The following is a 15,833-nucleotide window of genomic DNA, read 5'->3' as shown; positions in this document are numbered from 1 at the left end:
TTGAGAAAGATGTGTGAACTTCAATTCCCAGAATTCCTCAGCCAGGATACGGAAGCATAAATGCTCACAGTCCAGAGTGCCCTCGCCTAGCAACAGAAGCCAAACACTGAGGAAGTGGGAGAAGGCGAATTGTACTGGAAGGCAGGTGTTGGTTGGGGGGAAGAGGAGAGGGAGGCTACGCGAAGGATATAACCCTCGCGTCCCTCTCAGTACGGGATGGTACTGCTGGACAAAGTCAATGAATTGTTACTCGCAGTTGCTTTGCGAAAATCCATTTTTTTATCCTGCGTATCCCAAAGTGTTTTTATTTGATATTTAGATATATATTGATTCGCGAGGACCCTAAATCATCCCGATTTTTTTTTAATTGAACAGTTGCCTCTTCCATGGAACTTTATTGGCGGCACAGACAATGAGTATTGCAACAGTTTCACGCTTGGTGCTATTGTTACAAATTGCGAATCCATAGGGCTCATTGAAATTTGGGACCAATTTGATAAAAAAGCTATTTTTTAATATTAGGTATGTTGCTGGTTTTGAGGTTAAACCTTTTTTTTTAACAAATAAGATTTGACAAATAGTTTTGCAGTGTGACTGTCAACATTTAGATTGTTGGTAGACAAGTTAATAATAACTAGATGACCCATTAACTCTTGGGTTTTTGTTTCAGAGATATTTTCTTACCAGATTCTTTCAACAATGGCAGAAGTTCTAATGTACTTGAAAATTTCTTAAATATTCTGGGAGATATTCAGATATATCTACCTTGAAAATAGCCCATGTTGGACTGTATAGCCCAGTCAAACATTAGGAGTTGGCCATAGAAAATATTTTATGATATTTTTGTATTAGTAATAAATATTTTATAAAATTTGCTAGATTTCAGTTCCAGAGGGGTCATGGATTTTGGATGCATTTTATGTTAGCCTATTTGAATTTTTGTCTTACACAAAATAAAAAATATTTTGTTTTTTAAAATATTCAAAAAAGAGAGTTTAAGTAGTATATGGATAAATAATGTAAGTCATATATATATAGCAGAGGACCTGATTTAAGAATTAAATTTATCATTAAAACAATTATGCCATTGTCTAATGTAGTATGTGATCCTATACAAAATGAAACAAAATTCAAAATAAATCAATGATGGCATAAGTACATATTCAAATACAGGAATTGATATACTTTGTTTGTGGTAGCAGTGAAGTTTGAGTGTAAGAGAAAATTGCTTCTATAACAGTGGTTCTCAACCTTTTTATACGGCGACCCCGGACATAAGCAGGCGGTGCACATGCGGGCGGCGCCCCCCGCACGGCACGCATGCGCGGCAACGCCCCTGCACGGCACGCATGCACGGCGCCGCCCCCGTGTGGCGTGCATGCACGGCGCCGCCCCATGCATGGCGTGCATGCACGGCACCGCCCCATGCGCTGCCCCATGCGCGGCGTGCATGCGCGGCGGCACCCCATGTGCCGGCTGACAAAAAATGGCGGATCGCGTTGTTTGGCGATCCCCGTGAAATGGTCGATCGACCCCAAATGGGGTCGCGACCCACAGATTGAGAACCGCTGTTCTATAAGGTCTTGTACTGCGCCAGTGCTACAATAATATAATGGAAAAGAAGTAAGTTAAACCTATTCTTAAATATGTTATACATTCCAGTATATTGAATATTCTTTTTCCTCTTACAGGTGAATAATCCTTCATGATCAAGAAATTGTTCATTTTGTAGATTCAGTATTAATTATTGAGCTACCTTGATTCTATGGAGTAATGTTGAAATTCCAGGAAGCAATTAAGCATGGTACATCATTTACACCTATTTCTATCCACTCAAAAACACTGATTGCAGGAAGATACAATATTTATCAAAAACTTGGATGTGGAAGTTTTGGAACAGTTTATCTGATTTCTGACAAGAAAACAAAAGAGGAAGAACAGTTGTAAGTGTTATGTAAAATGAATTGACTTAAAACTGCTAATATACATTTTTGTTTAAATGTTTAAACATTTCCTTCTGATAAAATGGTAGAATATAGTGGAATAATATTTATTTGTAAAAACCATTTAGTCAATTTTCATTGGTATTAAGTACCGTATATGCAGCTATATAGATAAAACTGGTACTATCTTATATACATCTCGTCAAAAATAACTTTTATGTCATGATAAGGACATATATGATTCCTTATTTTCCATATGTTCTTTAATCCATTCCTTCTATTCATATTTTATTCATTTTTAAAAGATTCAGCTTTATTTTCATTGAACTAGTGCATAATAGCTTATGAGTTCAATTTTCTATCTGCTAATAAACTGAGGAGCTTCTGTAAAATGTCTCTTTAGCAACTATTGCAGCCCCTGTCTATTTTGAAACAAACATAACAAATTTCAATTATGTATGTATAAAGTTTTCTGAGGTTATGGTGTGTATCCCAGAAAGAGACCTTAAGGTTGAAGTGACTAGTGTGATAAAAATGTAAATCGCATGTGCCATAATTACTAAAAAAACAGCAGCCCTCAACCTTTTGGGCACCAGGGATGGGGGGGGGGGCATATTTTCACACATGCCTACATCCCAAGGCATGTGCAGATGAAGCTTCGCTTGCTTGTGCTGAACGGTTCCTAACAGGCTGTGGACTGGTACCAGTCCGTGGCCAGGGGCTGGGGACCCTTGTCTAAAAAATTAAACTCTACCTTAGGAATATTTAGAAAAATATATAAAAATGAACTGTTAAATCTTGTGCTTTTATCTAAATTATTATGCATGCTTCCCTTAGAATGCCACAGTTCATCAATGATACTGTAAAGTTAGAAATGTTTGAGAAAAATACAACAAAGTTTATTGCTAATTTGTTCAATTTCCCTACGGAGAAGAGTACAACATCTAGAACAATTACATTTTTAAAAAGCATGCAAGAATAGAAATATTTATAAAATTAAGACATGGTTCCGCCTCCTTTCAAAAATATAAGCGCATAATGAAACTGAACAAGAGATACAGAAAGCTGAAGAAAACAAATAATTCCTTAATAACATAGCCCAATATATTCATTTTCTATTGTAAATATTTTAATTTTAAATTTTACGGTTAGTTTTCTTCATGCTTCTAAAAGAGTCTGGTTAAGGCAGAGGTGTCAAACTCAATTTCATTGAGGGCTGCATCAGCATTGCAGTTGCCCTTGGGGGGCTGGGTGGGTGTGGCCAGGGTGGGTGCAGCCTACTGGGTAGGCATGGCTAGCTCTACATCATTCACGTCAAGGGTGCATGTGGGGGCTCAGCCTCTTGGCGCTGTGAGAAGAGCGTCCCACTTCCTGCCGAAACCCCTCCCACTGAGCACATCAAGCCGGATATGTGAAGTAGGCCAGGGCCATTTGTTGGCCACTTCCAGGCAATGGTGCATTTCTTCATTCCTCACAAAGGTGACACCTCTCCAGCATGCACCCAGGGGGCGGTACGACGCAGCAGGGGCTGGTTCCTCACTTTTTCCAGATGGCCTTGTGGAGCCAAGACTTAATACATTTCAGCATAGATGGCCACCATAAAATTGTACATTGGCTCCTGGCCGGCCTGGGCCAGGGCCAAGGCAGCAGGGGCCGTTCCCTCACTGTTTCCAGGATAGCTTCGCAGGCCACATGAAACCACTTCATGGGCCGCATCCGGCCCCCCAGGCCTTGTGTTTGACATGTCTGGGTTTAGGCATCAGGCTAAAACTGAGAAATTCTGGAGTTTTAGTACCTTCTTAGGTACAAAACCAGCTGGGTGACCATTAGCCAATCATTCTCTCTCAGCCCTAAGAAGAAGGCAATGGCAAACCAAACCTGAAAACCTTGTCAAGAAAACTTTAGATTCTAGTCCAGCAGTTGCCAAGAATCAACATTAACTTAGGCAAACACTTTTCTGCTTACAGAAACCTGCAATTTAGCACTCTACCATTTGATGGAGCCAATGGTCTGTACAATAGTAAAGCTGACATTTCTAAGGTGGCATAGCAGTTTTTAACAACATTAGTATTCAATCTTTTTAATATTGAGATTATTCTTTATTGCAGTTGATCTAAATTACATTGGGGGGCATGCAAATGATCTTTTTGCTTGAATATTGAATGCTTTGGAAAAGCTTACACCAATATTTATTTTTGAATTTAAGAAAATATCAAGTCATTTAGCAAAAAGTAAAGAGTAATGAACTAGGAATTGTCACATGGATTGCTGAAAACCCTGAGTTATTTCAGCTCAAGATCCACTATGTTAAAAATATTCCAACTACTGTTTTCAGGAACGTGCCTCTTTTATTACAGTCATTAAAAATATATCTGAAATTGTTTTTTCTATATTGTAATACTGATGTAGAATTTATATGGAGCTGCATGTATGCTATTTCGGCTCCTATTAAATCTCAGAACATGATGTTTTGTCTGTCTTAGTATTTCTGTACAGTAAGAAAGCATAACTTTCTGCTATTTTACTAACTCCTCAAAATTTCTAAGGTACTATTGTTATAGTACCATGATAATAAAAATTAAAATGAAAAGCTATTTTTTTTTTGAGAAATTTCAGTCAGATGTTAATATTTTCATGTAAAGCTTGCATAGTGGAAAATTTTTGTATGGTGTGATTTCCCAAAATATATTACTCTTGATAAAATTTATTTATATTTTCTTAGAAAGCTTGTAGATTTTGTCATGGAGAGATTTTCATTAAATATATAATTTGCCAATTTGATCTATGTTCATGATTTTTAAGTAATATATTGAGATGAACGGCTGGATAGATGGACGGACGGACAGACAGACAGATTAAAAAAACAACCAAAGTTATGAGACATATAGACCAGGGGTAGGCAACCCAAAACACTTAAAGAGCCACTTGGACCTGTTTCCCACCAAAAACAAAACACTGGGAGCCACAAAACCATTTTGATATCTAAAATGAAGATAACACTGCATATATCCTTTTTTACCTTTATTATGGGGGTGTGTGTGTATGTGTGTGTGTGTGTTTGTGTGTATGTATGTGTGTGTGTATATATGTATATGTATGTATACATACATACATATACACAAACACACACAAACATACACACCCCCATAATAAAGGTTAAAAAAGGATATATGCAGTGTTATCTTCATTTTAGATGTCAAAAGGGTCTCTGTCTCTCTCTCTCCCTCCCTCTCTATCTGCCCTTGGTCTGCCACTCCTCTTCCCCGCTCTCCTTCTTTCTCTCTCTCTTTCCTCTCTCTCTCTCTCTCCCTCCCTCTCTCTCTTTCTCTCTCTTTCTCCCCCCCTCCTATCTGCTGCTCACCTGGCAAGCTTCAAGCTGTTGTCCAAGAAGCAACCTCGTCTCTTTTATGACTCATGGACTTCAACTCCCAGAATTCCTGAGTCAGCCTAGCTAGGCTAGCTAGCTCTCTCCTGCCCTTCCTGCTTCCTGCAGAGAGAGAGAGAGAGAGAGAGAGAGAGAGAGAGAGAGAGAGAGAGAGAGAGAGAGAGGGAGGGAGGGAGGGAGGGAGGGAGGGGGAGAGAGAGAGAGAGAGAGAAGCGCAAGTGCCTCTCTCTGTCTCTCTCTGCACAGAGGAGGCTGGGAGCCACAGGGGAAGGCTCAAAGAGCCGCATGCGGCTCCGGAGCCGCAGGTTGCCGACCTGTGATATAGACCAATCTGGGAATTAGAAGAGGATTGCTTTTTGTTCTGTCTTGCAGTCTTTGTTTCTTTGTCGATTCTACTAGATCTCCTGCTTTGTTTCCTGTACTTACTATACTACACTCCACTTTGTGTAGTACAAGAACATGAGGCTAGTTCTCACTGGCTGATATTGTCTCCCTATTTGGTTTCAGTCGAAAAGTTGGATAATAATTTCAGTTATCTCACCTATCACCCCCATTGGAGGAAGGCAATATAGAATAAGAAAGCACTTTAGCCAACAGTTTAGACATTCTGTCTGTTTGTTTGTTTATTATTTTTCCATCTTTATTATTAAAACAATTCCACTGGGAATTTTTTTTCATAATTAATTACATAAATGATTTTAAAAATGGTGAGAAGTGTCTGCTGAATTTTATTACCAAAATATGAGGTCTTTTTTGTCTAAGATGGACAGTTTCTTACAATTTATATCTTGCATACACATTATACAGCATATGCAACTAAACATGTTTTTAAAATATTAGTTTAATATTAATTTTCAGCATCTCTGGAGTTTGCTTTTTAAGAGTTTTAGAATGTGACATTTTAAAAGCTGTTTTGAATGACATAAAAAACTTTAGAAATACAACAAAAACAATAGAACCATCCATCAGGGCCAGATCAAACTCACATAAATGAGAATGTATCAGGAAGGAAGCTGTCTGAAGATGAAGGTTCATTCTCCAAGCTTGTGGGTTCTGAACATTTCATTACCAAGCTAGGTAACATCTTCAGCAGAGTTTAGGGGATGTCATTGTCAGTGTTCTTCTGTTCTTTATATGGTCAGTAGGTCTTGTGATGGGTCAAGGGTGAGTTATCAGTGGGACTCTTGCGATGGGGAGGTTACACCAGGTGAGGGACATTGGGAGGTGAAGTGCTGGGAGGGCTTGCATGGGTTGGTTGAGGGTCAATGCTGTCTCTAGTTGGCTGTGCAGTTGATTTGGATTCTGAGGGGTTCGTACTCTGGTTATAGATAAATCTGTCTGTTGATCAAATTGCTTGTGGAGTGCCAGGCTTTGATGAATTCATGAGCGTGGCAGGTGATAGCATGGCTGATGGTTTTTATGTTGCTCCAACCGAACTCTTTGGTGCAGATGTGGGTAGGGATTAAGGATTTAGCATCATGGTGTTTGACTGTGAACTGGTGTTCATGGATCCTGGTTTTTAATTTACATGATGTTTGTCCCACGTAGAATTGGTTGCAATCATTACAATTGATTTTGTAGATTACATTATTTTTTTCATCTTTCTGTATCTTGTCTTTGGTTCTGGATAATTCCTGGCGGAGTGTAGCTTTGGGTTGTGGGCTATTCCTAGAGATTGGATAATTCTGGCTGTCATTTCTTTTTATTATTATTATTATAAATTTTTACAATTTTACAATAAAAAACCCCTTCCCCAATCCCTCCCAGCCCTCCTCAAAACCCTTCCCCCTTCTTCCAAGAGCTGAATACAGGGTTAGCTAGAACTTAAAAGAAAAAAATTTAACCTCAAATAAACCTCAAACAAATATAATTATATTCAATAAATGAATTATTAAGTACTTTAACTCCATTATGTATGAAAAACAGAAAGAGAAAAAGAAGAAATAAAAAAAGAAGAAAAAAAGAACCTTCTTCCAATACTATCCTATTAACAACCATACCGCTGTAATTAAATTTAACATTAAAATAATTTCTTTGTCATTACAATCCTACCAATTTACCATTATAATTTATTTTATCTATAATTCACAACTTCTGTTTCTTTCACAATTAATAAACCAATCATCTCCCTAACTTAATAACATTACAAAATATCATATTTCATATAAAGTAAATTAATTGGAGTCTAGTCCGCCATTAAGATATTGTAAACTTTAAGTATAAATTATTCAAAAAACTAAACAATGTTTTCTATTATCATACTTATATTATATAAAGTTTATCCATCTTTCTTTGTCATCACAATCAAAAACACACATATAAGCATTACTTGTACCACTGAAATTCCCTTATACATATTTAAAACAAAATATTCCTTTAAATCAGTGGTTCTCAACCTGTGGGTCGGGACCCCATTTGGGGTCGAATGACCATTTCACGGGGGTCAGCAAACCACGCTGTCCACCATTTTTTCCCTTTTCCCTAGCTGTCCTACTCCCTCTTATTGGTGGCCACACCCACTTGGGGGTCACCACAACATGGGGAACTGTATTATGGGGTCACAGCATTAGAAAGGTTGAGAAGCACTGCTTTAAATGCTCCTTAAGTTTCTAAACATACATTTCTTACCTAAAGTTTTCATTCAGTCTCCATAATCTTCTCTCCTCTTTTCCAATAACCGCAATGGGCTATAATCTGTCAATAACCTTGGAACAATTTTTACATTCTTTACCCATCTCTCTTATCCAATAACCTCGAGAAAGCTGCTTGAAGATCTACCATTGAAGATTGCACCAAAGAACTCTTAGGTCTTGCTTCTCCCACAGACTCAGAAACAAATTCTTGTAAGACTTCTTTAACCTCCTTTTTCTGTTGTTCCTTTTCCTTGCGTTTGTATGCTGCCCGAGTCATTCTCTGCTCCTTCATCTCGACTTGTTGAGACCTCTCAGTCTGTAGTTTTCCAACTTTCATCAATGCAGCTTCTTCAGACTGCTGTTCTACCTTCTTCTCTTCCAAAACTTTAAACATTATAGGTGGTGATGAGTGTGCTCCCAGGACCGAAGTATAAAACTCCTTTGCTTTAAAAACAGTATTAAGTCTATGACGTGTCCCCGCATAGCTCACCACTATTCCAATCGGAATATCCCATCTAAACGGCATCTGCCTCTTTTTAAGTTCATCCTTTCTTCTTCTTAAAATTTTAGATGGGATCTCCTTTAAAATTATAACATCTTGTGCAGCAATCTGAAACCTCTTATTGTAAAAAGCTTGTATAATTTCATTGCACAGGGATCTTTTCCCAAAGTAAATTACCACATCTCTTGGCAAATTTCTTTGCTTTGCAACCCAAGAGTTGACTCTAAATATTTTTTCAATTTCTCTGAATATTTCCTCTTTTTCTCTATCCAAAATCACAGCAAAGTCATTTGCAACCATCTCTCTCAGATCTCCTTGCAAATTTTCTCTCAAACCTCTGATTCTTAAAGCGAAATCCATCTCTCTATATTGAAACATAAGAATCTCATCTTGTGAATTTTCCATCTTTTTTTCCATGCCTTCAAATTTTTCCTCCAACACCTTCACTTTATCTGCAACTTCTTCAACACGAAAATTCAACAACAGAAGCAAGTCCTTTTAAAGCCAAAACTATATCTTGCTTCAAGATCCTGTTATTCTCCACTAAGATCTCTTTCACTTCTCCCCTAATTTGAGATATAACATTTCCCATTACATCTTGCAAATCTTTTACCGTTAATGACTGTACAAGAGGAGAAGGTAATAATGTTGATTTAGGTTGTTGCACTGGTAATATCGCCGAAGAAGAAGCCACTTTAGGAACTGTAGAAATTACTTGGCGCTTTGAAGCCATCTTAAAAGAAAAAATTTTGTTTCTTCTTTCCTCCTTCTTAAAAAATACAAAAAAAAGGAATTGAACAAAAGAGAGGGAGATTAACTCCAAAAACCCAAATCCTCCTTCAAAAAAATCATTGTAATAAGAAAAAGAAAAATAGGAAAAGAAAAGAAAAAAATAATTAAATAGACAAAATCCGTTCCGTCTCCTTAAAAAAAAAACTTCAAATCGCCATTTTACTTTCCCTCTCAACAAAGGAAAAAAAGAGAAAATGAAAGTAACTCTTTAAACTTAAAATCCAAACTTAAAATCCAAATAAAATCAAAAAATAAAATCCTCTAATCAGCTCTGTCCGCTTTTTAAATAACTCACCAGTTCTCTTTAAGCGCGGAGGTGGGAGCGGCATGTTGCTTTGTCCCAAACAACAAGGGACAAAGGCACCTGAGAAGCGGAGACACCCTGAACTCTGTGGGAGCACTCCTTTCACCCCAAAGAAAACTCCTTTGGGGATTTCAGAGGCTCTACCACTATTCAGGGTGAAACTCCCCTACGTCCCTTGGCCCGGGAAGGAGGTTTTAAACCGCGGAACAGCTGATGCCTGCTGTTCTCAGCGGTTTTAACGCTGTCTCAGGAGGACGGTTACAAAGTAGCCACCATCGCCAGCGCTACACCACCGGAAGTCCTCTGGCTGTCATTTCTGACACTCCTTTTGTGTATGGTGTCATGGTTCTGAAAGAAGAAGCTTTTCAAAGAACTTTGAGGCCTTGTTTACCTTAAAGAATCCTTTTATTGCTACATAGCTTCGGCACGTACATAATGAAGCCAAAAACTGAATTCTCCCTCCCTCCCCCAATCACCCATGCCTTTTTTTGTGCCTTGCGCATGCGCAAAAGTCTGGCATCAGCCAGTCTGGTCCCGGGCAGCTTTTCGGTTGTCCGGGACTGTTTGCAACATTTCTGGGCCTGCTGAATTGCTTCATCAGGCCCAGAACACAACACCCCTCCTCCCTGGATAAAATATGCCACAGAAGGTACAATAGCCCACTAAAGGTGTCTTGGACAAGTGACCTTGGACACTTAAATACAAGTGCCTTTTACTGCGCATGGGCAGAGCACTTTATACTAAATCATAATAATAACAAATAAACTTTTAACAAAATAATGACAACAACCTCTTTGTGGAACATAATTATTTGACTAATAAGGTGGCCTTTGGATTTAGTCACCTCACAAAACCTTTAAGGTATTTAGGTGGCCCTTTGGCCCTTTGTGACCATCGCAGGGTCAGGGAGGGTGCCTGGCCTGACAGCTCACCTGCCAGTCTAGGCAGACCAGGACTTTTATTTAATGGTGCCTGGCCTCTGGCCCATCTGGTAGGCTCGATAGACCAGGACTTTGATGCCTTAGACTTCCAGGTGACCCACTCCGTTGCTGACTAGCTGGATCCTCTGAATCCCAGCCAGGTTTCCTTAGAGGGGTGGAAATCCCCAAGCCCATTGGTAGAGTGGAATTCTCCAAGTCCACAATGGACTCCTCTTGGGAACATTGTCCCTTGAGGCCGCAACCAGCATCGGAGGTGGCCTGCATTGCAGCAGTGCCTCAGTAGTCCCAGTCCCCCATGTATGTGGCCGAGGTGCCAGAGTCAGAAGCTGCCTCTATGGCAAACCTCCTCTCAGGAGAATTCCTGTTTGGAACACTTGTGGAAGCCTGGGGTGACCCCCTTTCCGGAGACTCCCTGTTTGGAGCAATAGCTGAATCCTGAGAATGCCCCCATTCCGTCACTTGACCCTGTGCATTAGCAAGTAAGAACTCGCTGGAGCCAGGAGCCAGAATGCAATTGATGGCCCTCCTCCCCTGAAGAGCAGAGCCAGGAGTAGAAACATTGTTGGACAGCCGCCAGCGCAGTTGGTCAATATGGCACCGAAAAAACGCGTCCATCGCCCAAGGCCACTTTGTATGAGAGTGGACCTGAGACCTTGCATACAACAGCACTGAGCTAGAGATGTCCAGGACCATAGTTCCTTGCCCAGACCGGATTGCCCATCTGAAGTCTCCTAGGTGCCCACAGCTGTGACACCTGTGAAGCCACCCGATCTGGGTGCAGTCTGTCCAGTTTAGTGATGAGGCGGCGACCCCAGCGCCAGAGTCAGGAGTCGCCTCCCTGGCTACCTCCTTCTGGGAGCAATTGCAGAATTGGGCCAGTGCCCCTGCTGTACTTCTTGTTTCTCTTGTTGTTTGTGAATTATGTGGATACCCCCGATGTGATTCCCTGTCTGGAGTACTTATGGAACCTTGGGATGACTCCCCCATAGCCTCAGCAGTGGCTAATGAAGGCCTGTGAAACTGAACCTCAGAATGCATATTAGGGTTCTCCTCCCCCCCCAGAGGAGAGCCAGGAGCAGAAGGGTGAGAGTCCAGTCTCCAACGCAGTTGGTCAATGTGTCTGCAAAGAACGCAGCCATCTCCCAAGGCTACTTTGTATGAAAGCAATCCAGAGACCTTGCAGACCACAGCTGTGACCCAGAGATGACCAGGCCCATAGTTCTGTGCCCAGACCGGATTGCCCACTTGGAGTCTCCTAAATGCCCGCAGTTGTGACACCTCTGAAGCAACCTGGTCGGGGTGCAACCTGTCCAGTTTAGTGATGAGACGGTGACCCCAGTGGAGTTCAGCAGGGCTCTTCCCTGTGGCAGTGCGTGGTGTGGTACGGTGTGCAAGAAGGAAATCTGCTAACCTGTGATGCCACCTACTGTGCGTGATTCTTTTGAGTGCATCTTTGGTGGTGTGTACCATCCGTTCAGCTTGTCCGTTGGTGGAAGGGTGGAAAGGAGCTGACATTGCATGCCGGATCAAGTTGGCCTGTAGGAAAGCCTGGAACTCAAAGGAAGTAAATTGGGGGCTATTGTCAGAGACAAGAACATCAGGAAGCCTATGGGTAGCGAAGATTCCTCTCAACACTTGGATGGTCCTAGCAGTAGTAGTGGGGGAAACAGGTACAACCTCTAGCCACTTGGAATGGCTATCCACCAGGATAAGGAAGAATTGCCTCTGAAAGGGCCCAGCATAATCTAAATGTACCCTTGACTAAGGGGTTTGTGTCTCCTCCCACCTGTGCACAGGGGCCTGAGGCATTTCAGGCTGTGACTGTTGGCATACTTGGCACCCGTGCACCTGGGCTTCAATAGCTTTATCAAGCCCAGGCCACCACAGATGGCTGTATGCAAGCACTTTCATGCGCACTATGCCTGGATGTCCCTCATGCAGAGAGAACAATACTCTAGACTTCAGTGATGCTGGGATAACTACTCTATTACCCCATAACAGGCACCCCTTAAATTAGACAGTTCATGCCTCCTTTGCCAGAAGCTTTGAAACACAGCATCTGGACATGTATCAGGCCATCCTGACATCACCCATGACAGCATGCGTGCAAGCGTGTGATCAGTGGCTGTTTCTGCAGCCACGTCCCTAGCATTAAGGGGAGATTCAGGCAGTTCCTGAATAGAGAGAATATTAACAACAGGTGCAGGGTCTTCCTCTATTTGTGCGAGAGGTAGCCTGCTGAGGCCATCTGCGTGGTCCATTTCTTTCCCAGGTTTGTGAATGAGCGTGTAGTCATATGCTGACAGGAAAATAGACCACCTCAGCATACGTGGGGATATGATGTGTGGGGTTTGTTTGGTTGTTGTAAACAACCCCAGCAAAGACTTGTGGTCCCTAAAGACTGTGAAATGGCGGCCATATAAGAAATCATGAATTTCTTTATGCCAGCCACTATGGCCAAGGCTTCTCTGTCAATCTGAGCGTAATTCTGCTCTGCAGATGACAGAGTCCTTGAATAGTAAGCCACAGGGACTTGTGTCCCGTCAGCTTTCAGGTACTGCACCCACCCCATAAAGGGATGCATCACAAGCGATGCACACAGGCTGTTGCTCGTTAAAATGTGCTAAGACAGCATTTGATGAGAGCAAGGCCTTGACCTCATTAAAACTCCTGTCATGGACCTTAGTCCACTGCCATGGAGCTTGCTTATCTAAGAGCTGATGTAACGGCGCAGCCACTGCAGCCTTATGGGGGAGAAAATCATGATAGAAGTTAAGAAGTCCCAAGAAAGTCTGACGCTCACTTTTAGACTTGGGACTTGGGGCCTCCTGAATGGCCTTCAGTTTGGATTCTGCAGGGTGGATGCCTTGAGCATCTATTTTAAAGCCTAAAAATTCTGTGGAACTGACTCCAATTTGGCATTTGTCTTTTTTCAATTTGAGGCCCACTTGGCGGAACCTCAGTAACACAGCCCGTAACCTCTCAGCCAAATTCTGTGATGACTCCCCTGTGATGAGGACATCATTGAAGTAGGGGCACATCTACGGAATACCCCTGAGCATGCGTTGCATGATGCTCTGAAATATGCCAGGAGCAACATTCACCCCAAATTGTAACCTTTTTACCTTAAAAGTGCCCCTATGGGTCACTATTGTTTGGGCCTCAGCAGTTGCCTCATCAACAGGTAGCTGTTGATAGGCCTGTGCTAAATTAAGCTTTGCAAACAGCTTTCCCCCTTTGAGGGAGGCCAGAATATGACTCACTACTGGTACAGGATATGCATGCTGTTGCAAAGCTGTATTTAAAGTACATTTATAGTCCGCACAAATACGGACTTCCCCATTAGCCTTTAAAGGTGTTACAATGGGGGTTTCCCATGGACTGGAGTCCATAGGTTCCAAGATGCCCTGCTGGAGCAGCTTGTCCAGCTCAGCATCAATCTGGCCTTTGAGGGCAAAGGGCACCCTCCTAGGCTTATTCCTAACGTGTGATGTTTGGGTCTAACCGCAGGGCAATGGGAGGCCCCTTGTATGAACCAAGCTCTGGACTAAATATATCCACAAACTCTCTGAAGACTTCTGCAATTCCTGGAGTTTGCAGCCTGTGTAGGCCAGTTACCTGGATTCCCAGGCCCTCGAACCAATCGAGTCCAATTAGACTCCTACGATCACCCCCAACAACCACTACATAAGCCTTGGAAAGCCTTACGCTGCACCTTGAGCGTGGCTTCTTCCAGCATATTAACCCTTGAATTTTGAAAATCAGTAAGAATTAAGTTCGATGGCCTGAGTTTTACTCGAAGGCCACTACTACTGCAAATTCTTTTAAAGGTATTGTGTGAAATGATCGATAGAGCGGACCCGGTGTCCAGCTCCATCAATAAGGGAACCCCTTGTAACTGCACATCAATGAGAAGTTTCTTTTTAAGGGGCTTGTGTGTCCCTGTTCGCAAAATGCTTCTACGCGATGCACAGAAACCCACTTTGTGTTGACTGGGGACCCTGGTACCTTTCTGAAGGAATTCTTCCTGAGGTTGCACCTGCTGGCAACCCAAACAAACAGTGGCAATGTGGCCTTGCTTACCATATACCCAGCAAATGGCAGACTGGAACCAGCAGTCCGTGTGCTTGTGGCATCCTCCGCAACTGAGACACTAAAGGGCTGCTGGGGCCTTGTCTGGTTTCTCTCACGGTCTTCTTACCACAGGCTGGTGAAGTCTGTCCTCCTCTTCAGGATCCAGGTCTGGAACTTCCTGAGCAACCTCTTGATGGACGGTCGTGACGGCTGGAGCATTTCTGGCGAGCCACAAGGCCTTCACAGCGCCACCTGCTGCTTCTTCAGCTGCAACTTCGCGCAAGACATCTTGGAAAGTGACTTCAGCTTTAGCAAAGATTTTTTGTTGCAGCTCTCTGCTTCTAAGGCTGCAGACGAAGCGGTCTCGTAAGCGTTCTTCCAGGTCCTTGAATTCACAAGGCCTGGCAGCTTGTCTCAAGGCAGCAATGAATTCAGCAGCAGACTTGCCCGGCTTCTGGTCCCTCTGCTCAAAAGCATGCCTCCACGCAATTACAGATAGTTTGGGATGGAAGTGATCCTTCAGCATGTTTTTTAAGTCTGTGTAGGTGACAGACTCCAGCAGTGCAGGGCCTACCAGGTTTTCGGCCATGTCGAAGGTGTCCTGATCGCAGATGCACAGCAGGGTTGCTGCTTTCAGGCCGTCTTCCTGAACCTGGTTAACCCTTAGGTAATTTTCTACCCAGGCCACATAGGAGTTCCAGTGCTCTGGGTGAGAAATGTTGAATTCTGACATGCGTCCTATATTTGACATCTTCTGCTTCGGAATGCCTCGCTGCAAGCCTTCGTTGGGGTGAGGGCCCATTTGCCAAGCTCACCTCTAGCGATGCTGTACTGGCAGATGAGTGCAGAGCTGGACACCGATTCTCTGGCTTCAGGCTCTTCAGATGAAGCTTATCCTCTTCTTATTGCCTTCTTCCTTTCAACGATCCCACCTTCATCGCTACGTTTGTGTTTTGAGGTTCGCGACATTGAACAAGAGACATGTTGTAAACATACACTTCTTTATTCGTTCCTCACTTCTCTCAAATCAGCAAACAGGCATGCAGGCCTTTTATAGTCTCCCAAACCCCCCAATAGAAAAAGAACCTCTTTTCGTGCCTTGCGCATGCGCACAAGTACGGCGCCATTTGCAACATTTGCTTCAGCAGGCCCAGGACACAAAAGGAAGCTGTCTGTATTTCTAAATTGCATTTTAAACTAAAAATCTTTAGGTGCTGTACTCTTTACTCACAGAGTACCTGCTTTATCACTATATTCAT

The 15,833-nt window shown here is 42.3% G+C and overlaps 1 protein-coding gene across 3 annotated transcripts in view; it reads left to right on the top strand.

The window, feature by feature from the left end:
* Positions 1-49: 49 nt before the first annotated feature.
* Positions 50-15,833, top strand: part of NEK11 (NIMA related kinase 11) — a 101,434-nt gene continuing 85,650 nt past the window's right edge. The window contains exons 1-2 of one of the 3 annotated variants that reach the window (XM_039336230.1): positions 50-141; positions 1,692-1,943. In XM_039336230.1, the coding sequence (XP_039192164.1) occupies positions 1,774-1,943 (170 nt within the window). In that variant the 5' untranslated portion in view covers positions 50-141; positions 1,692-1,773. Of the gene's footprint in view, positions 523-1,691; positions 1,944-15,833 lie in introns of all 3 variants that reach the window. The other 2 variants (XM_039336231.1, XM_039336229.1) reach the window with 2 other exon arrangements.

This window comes from Crotalus tigris, unplaced genomic scaffold (genome assembly GCF_016545835.1).
Source record: "Crotalus tigris isolate CLP2741 ecotype Arizona unplaced genomic scaffold, ASM1654583v1 scf7180000017666.27876245, whole genome shotgun sequence".
Classification (NCBI taxonomy): Eukaryota; Metazoa; Chordata; class Lepidosauria; order Squamata; family Viperidae; genus Crotalus; species Crotalus tigris.
This window is presented reverse-complemented; position numbering and strand designations above follow the sequence as displayed.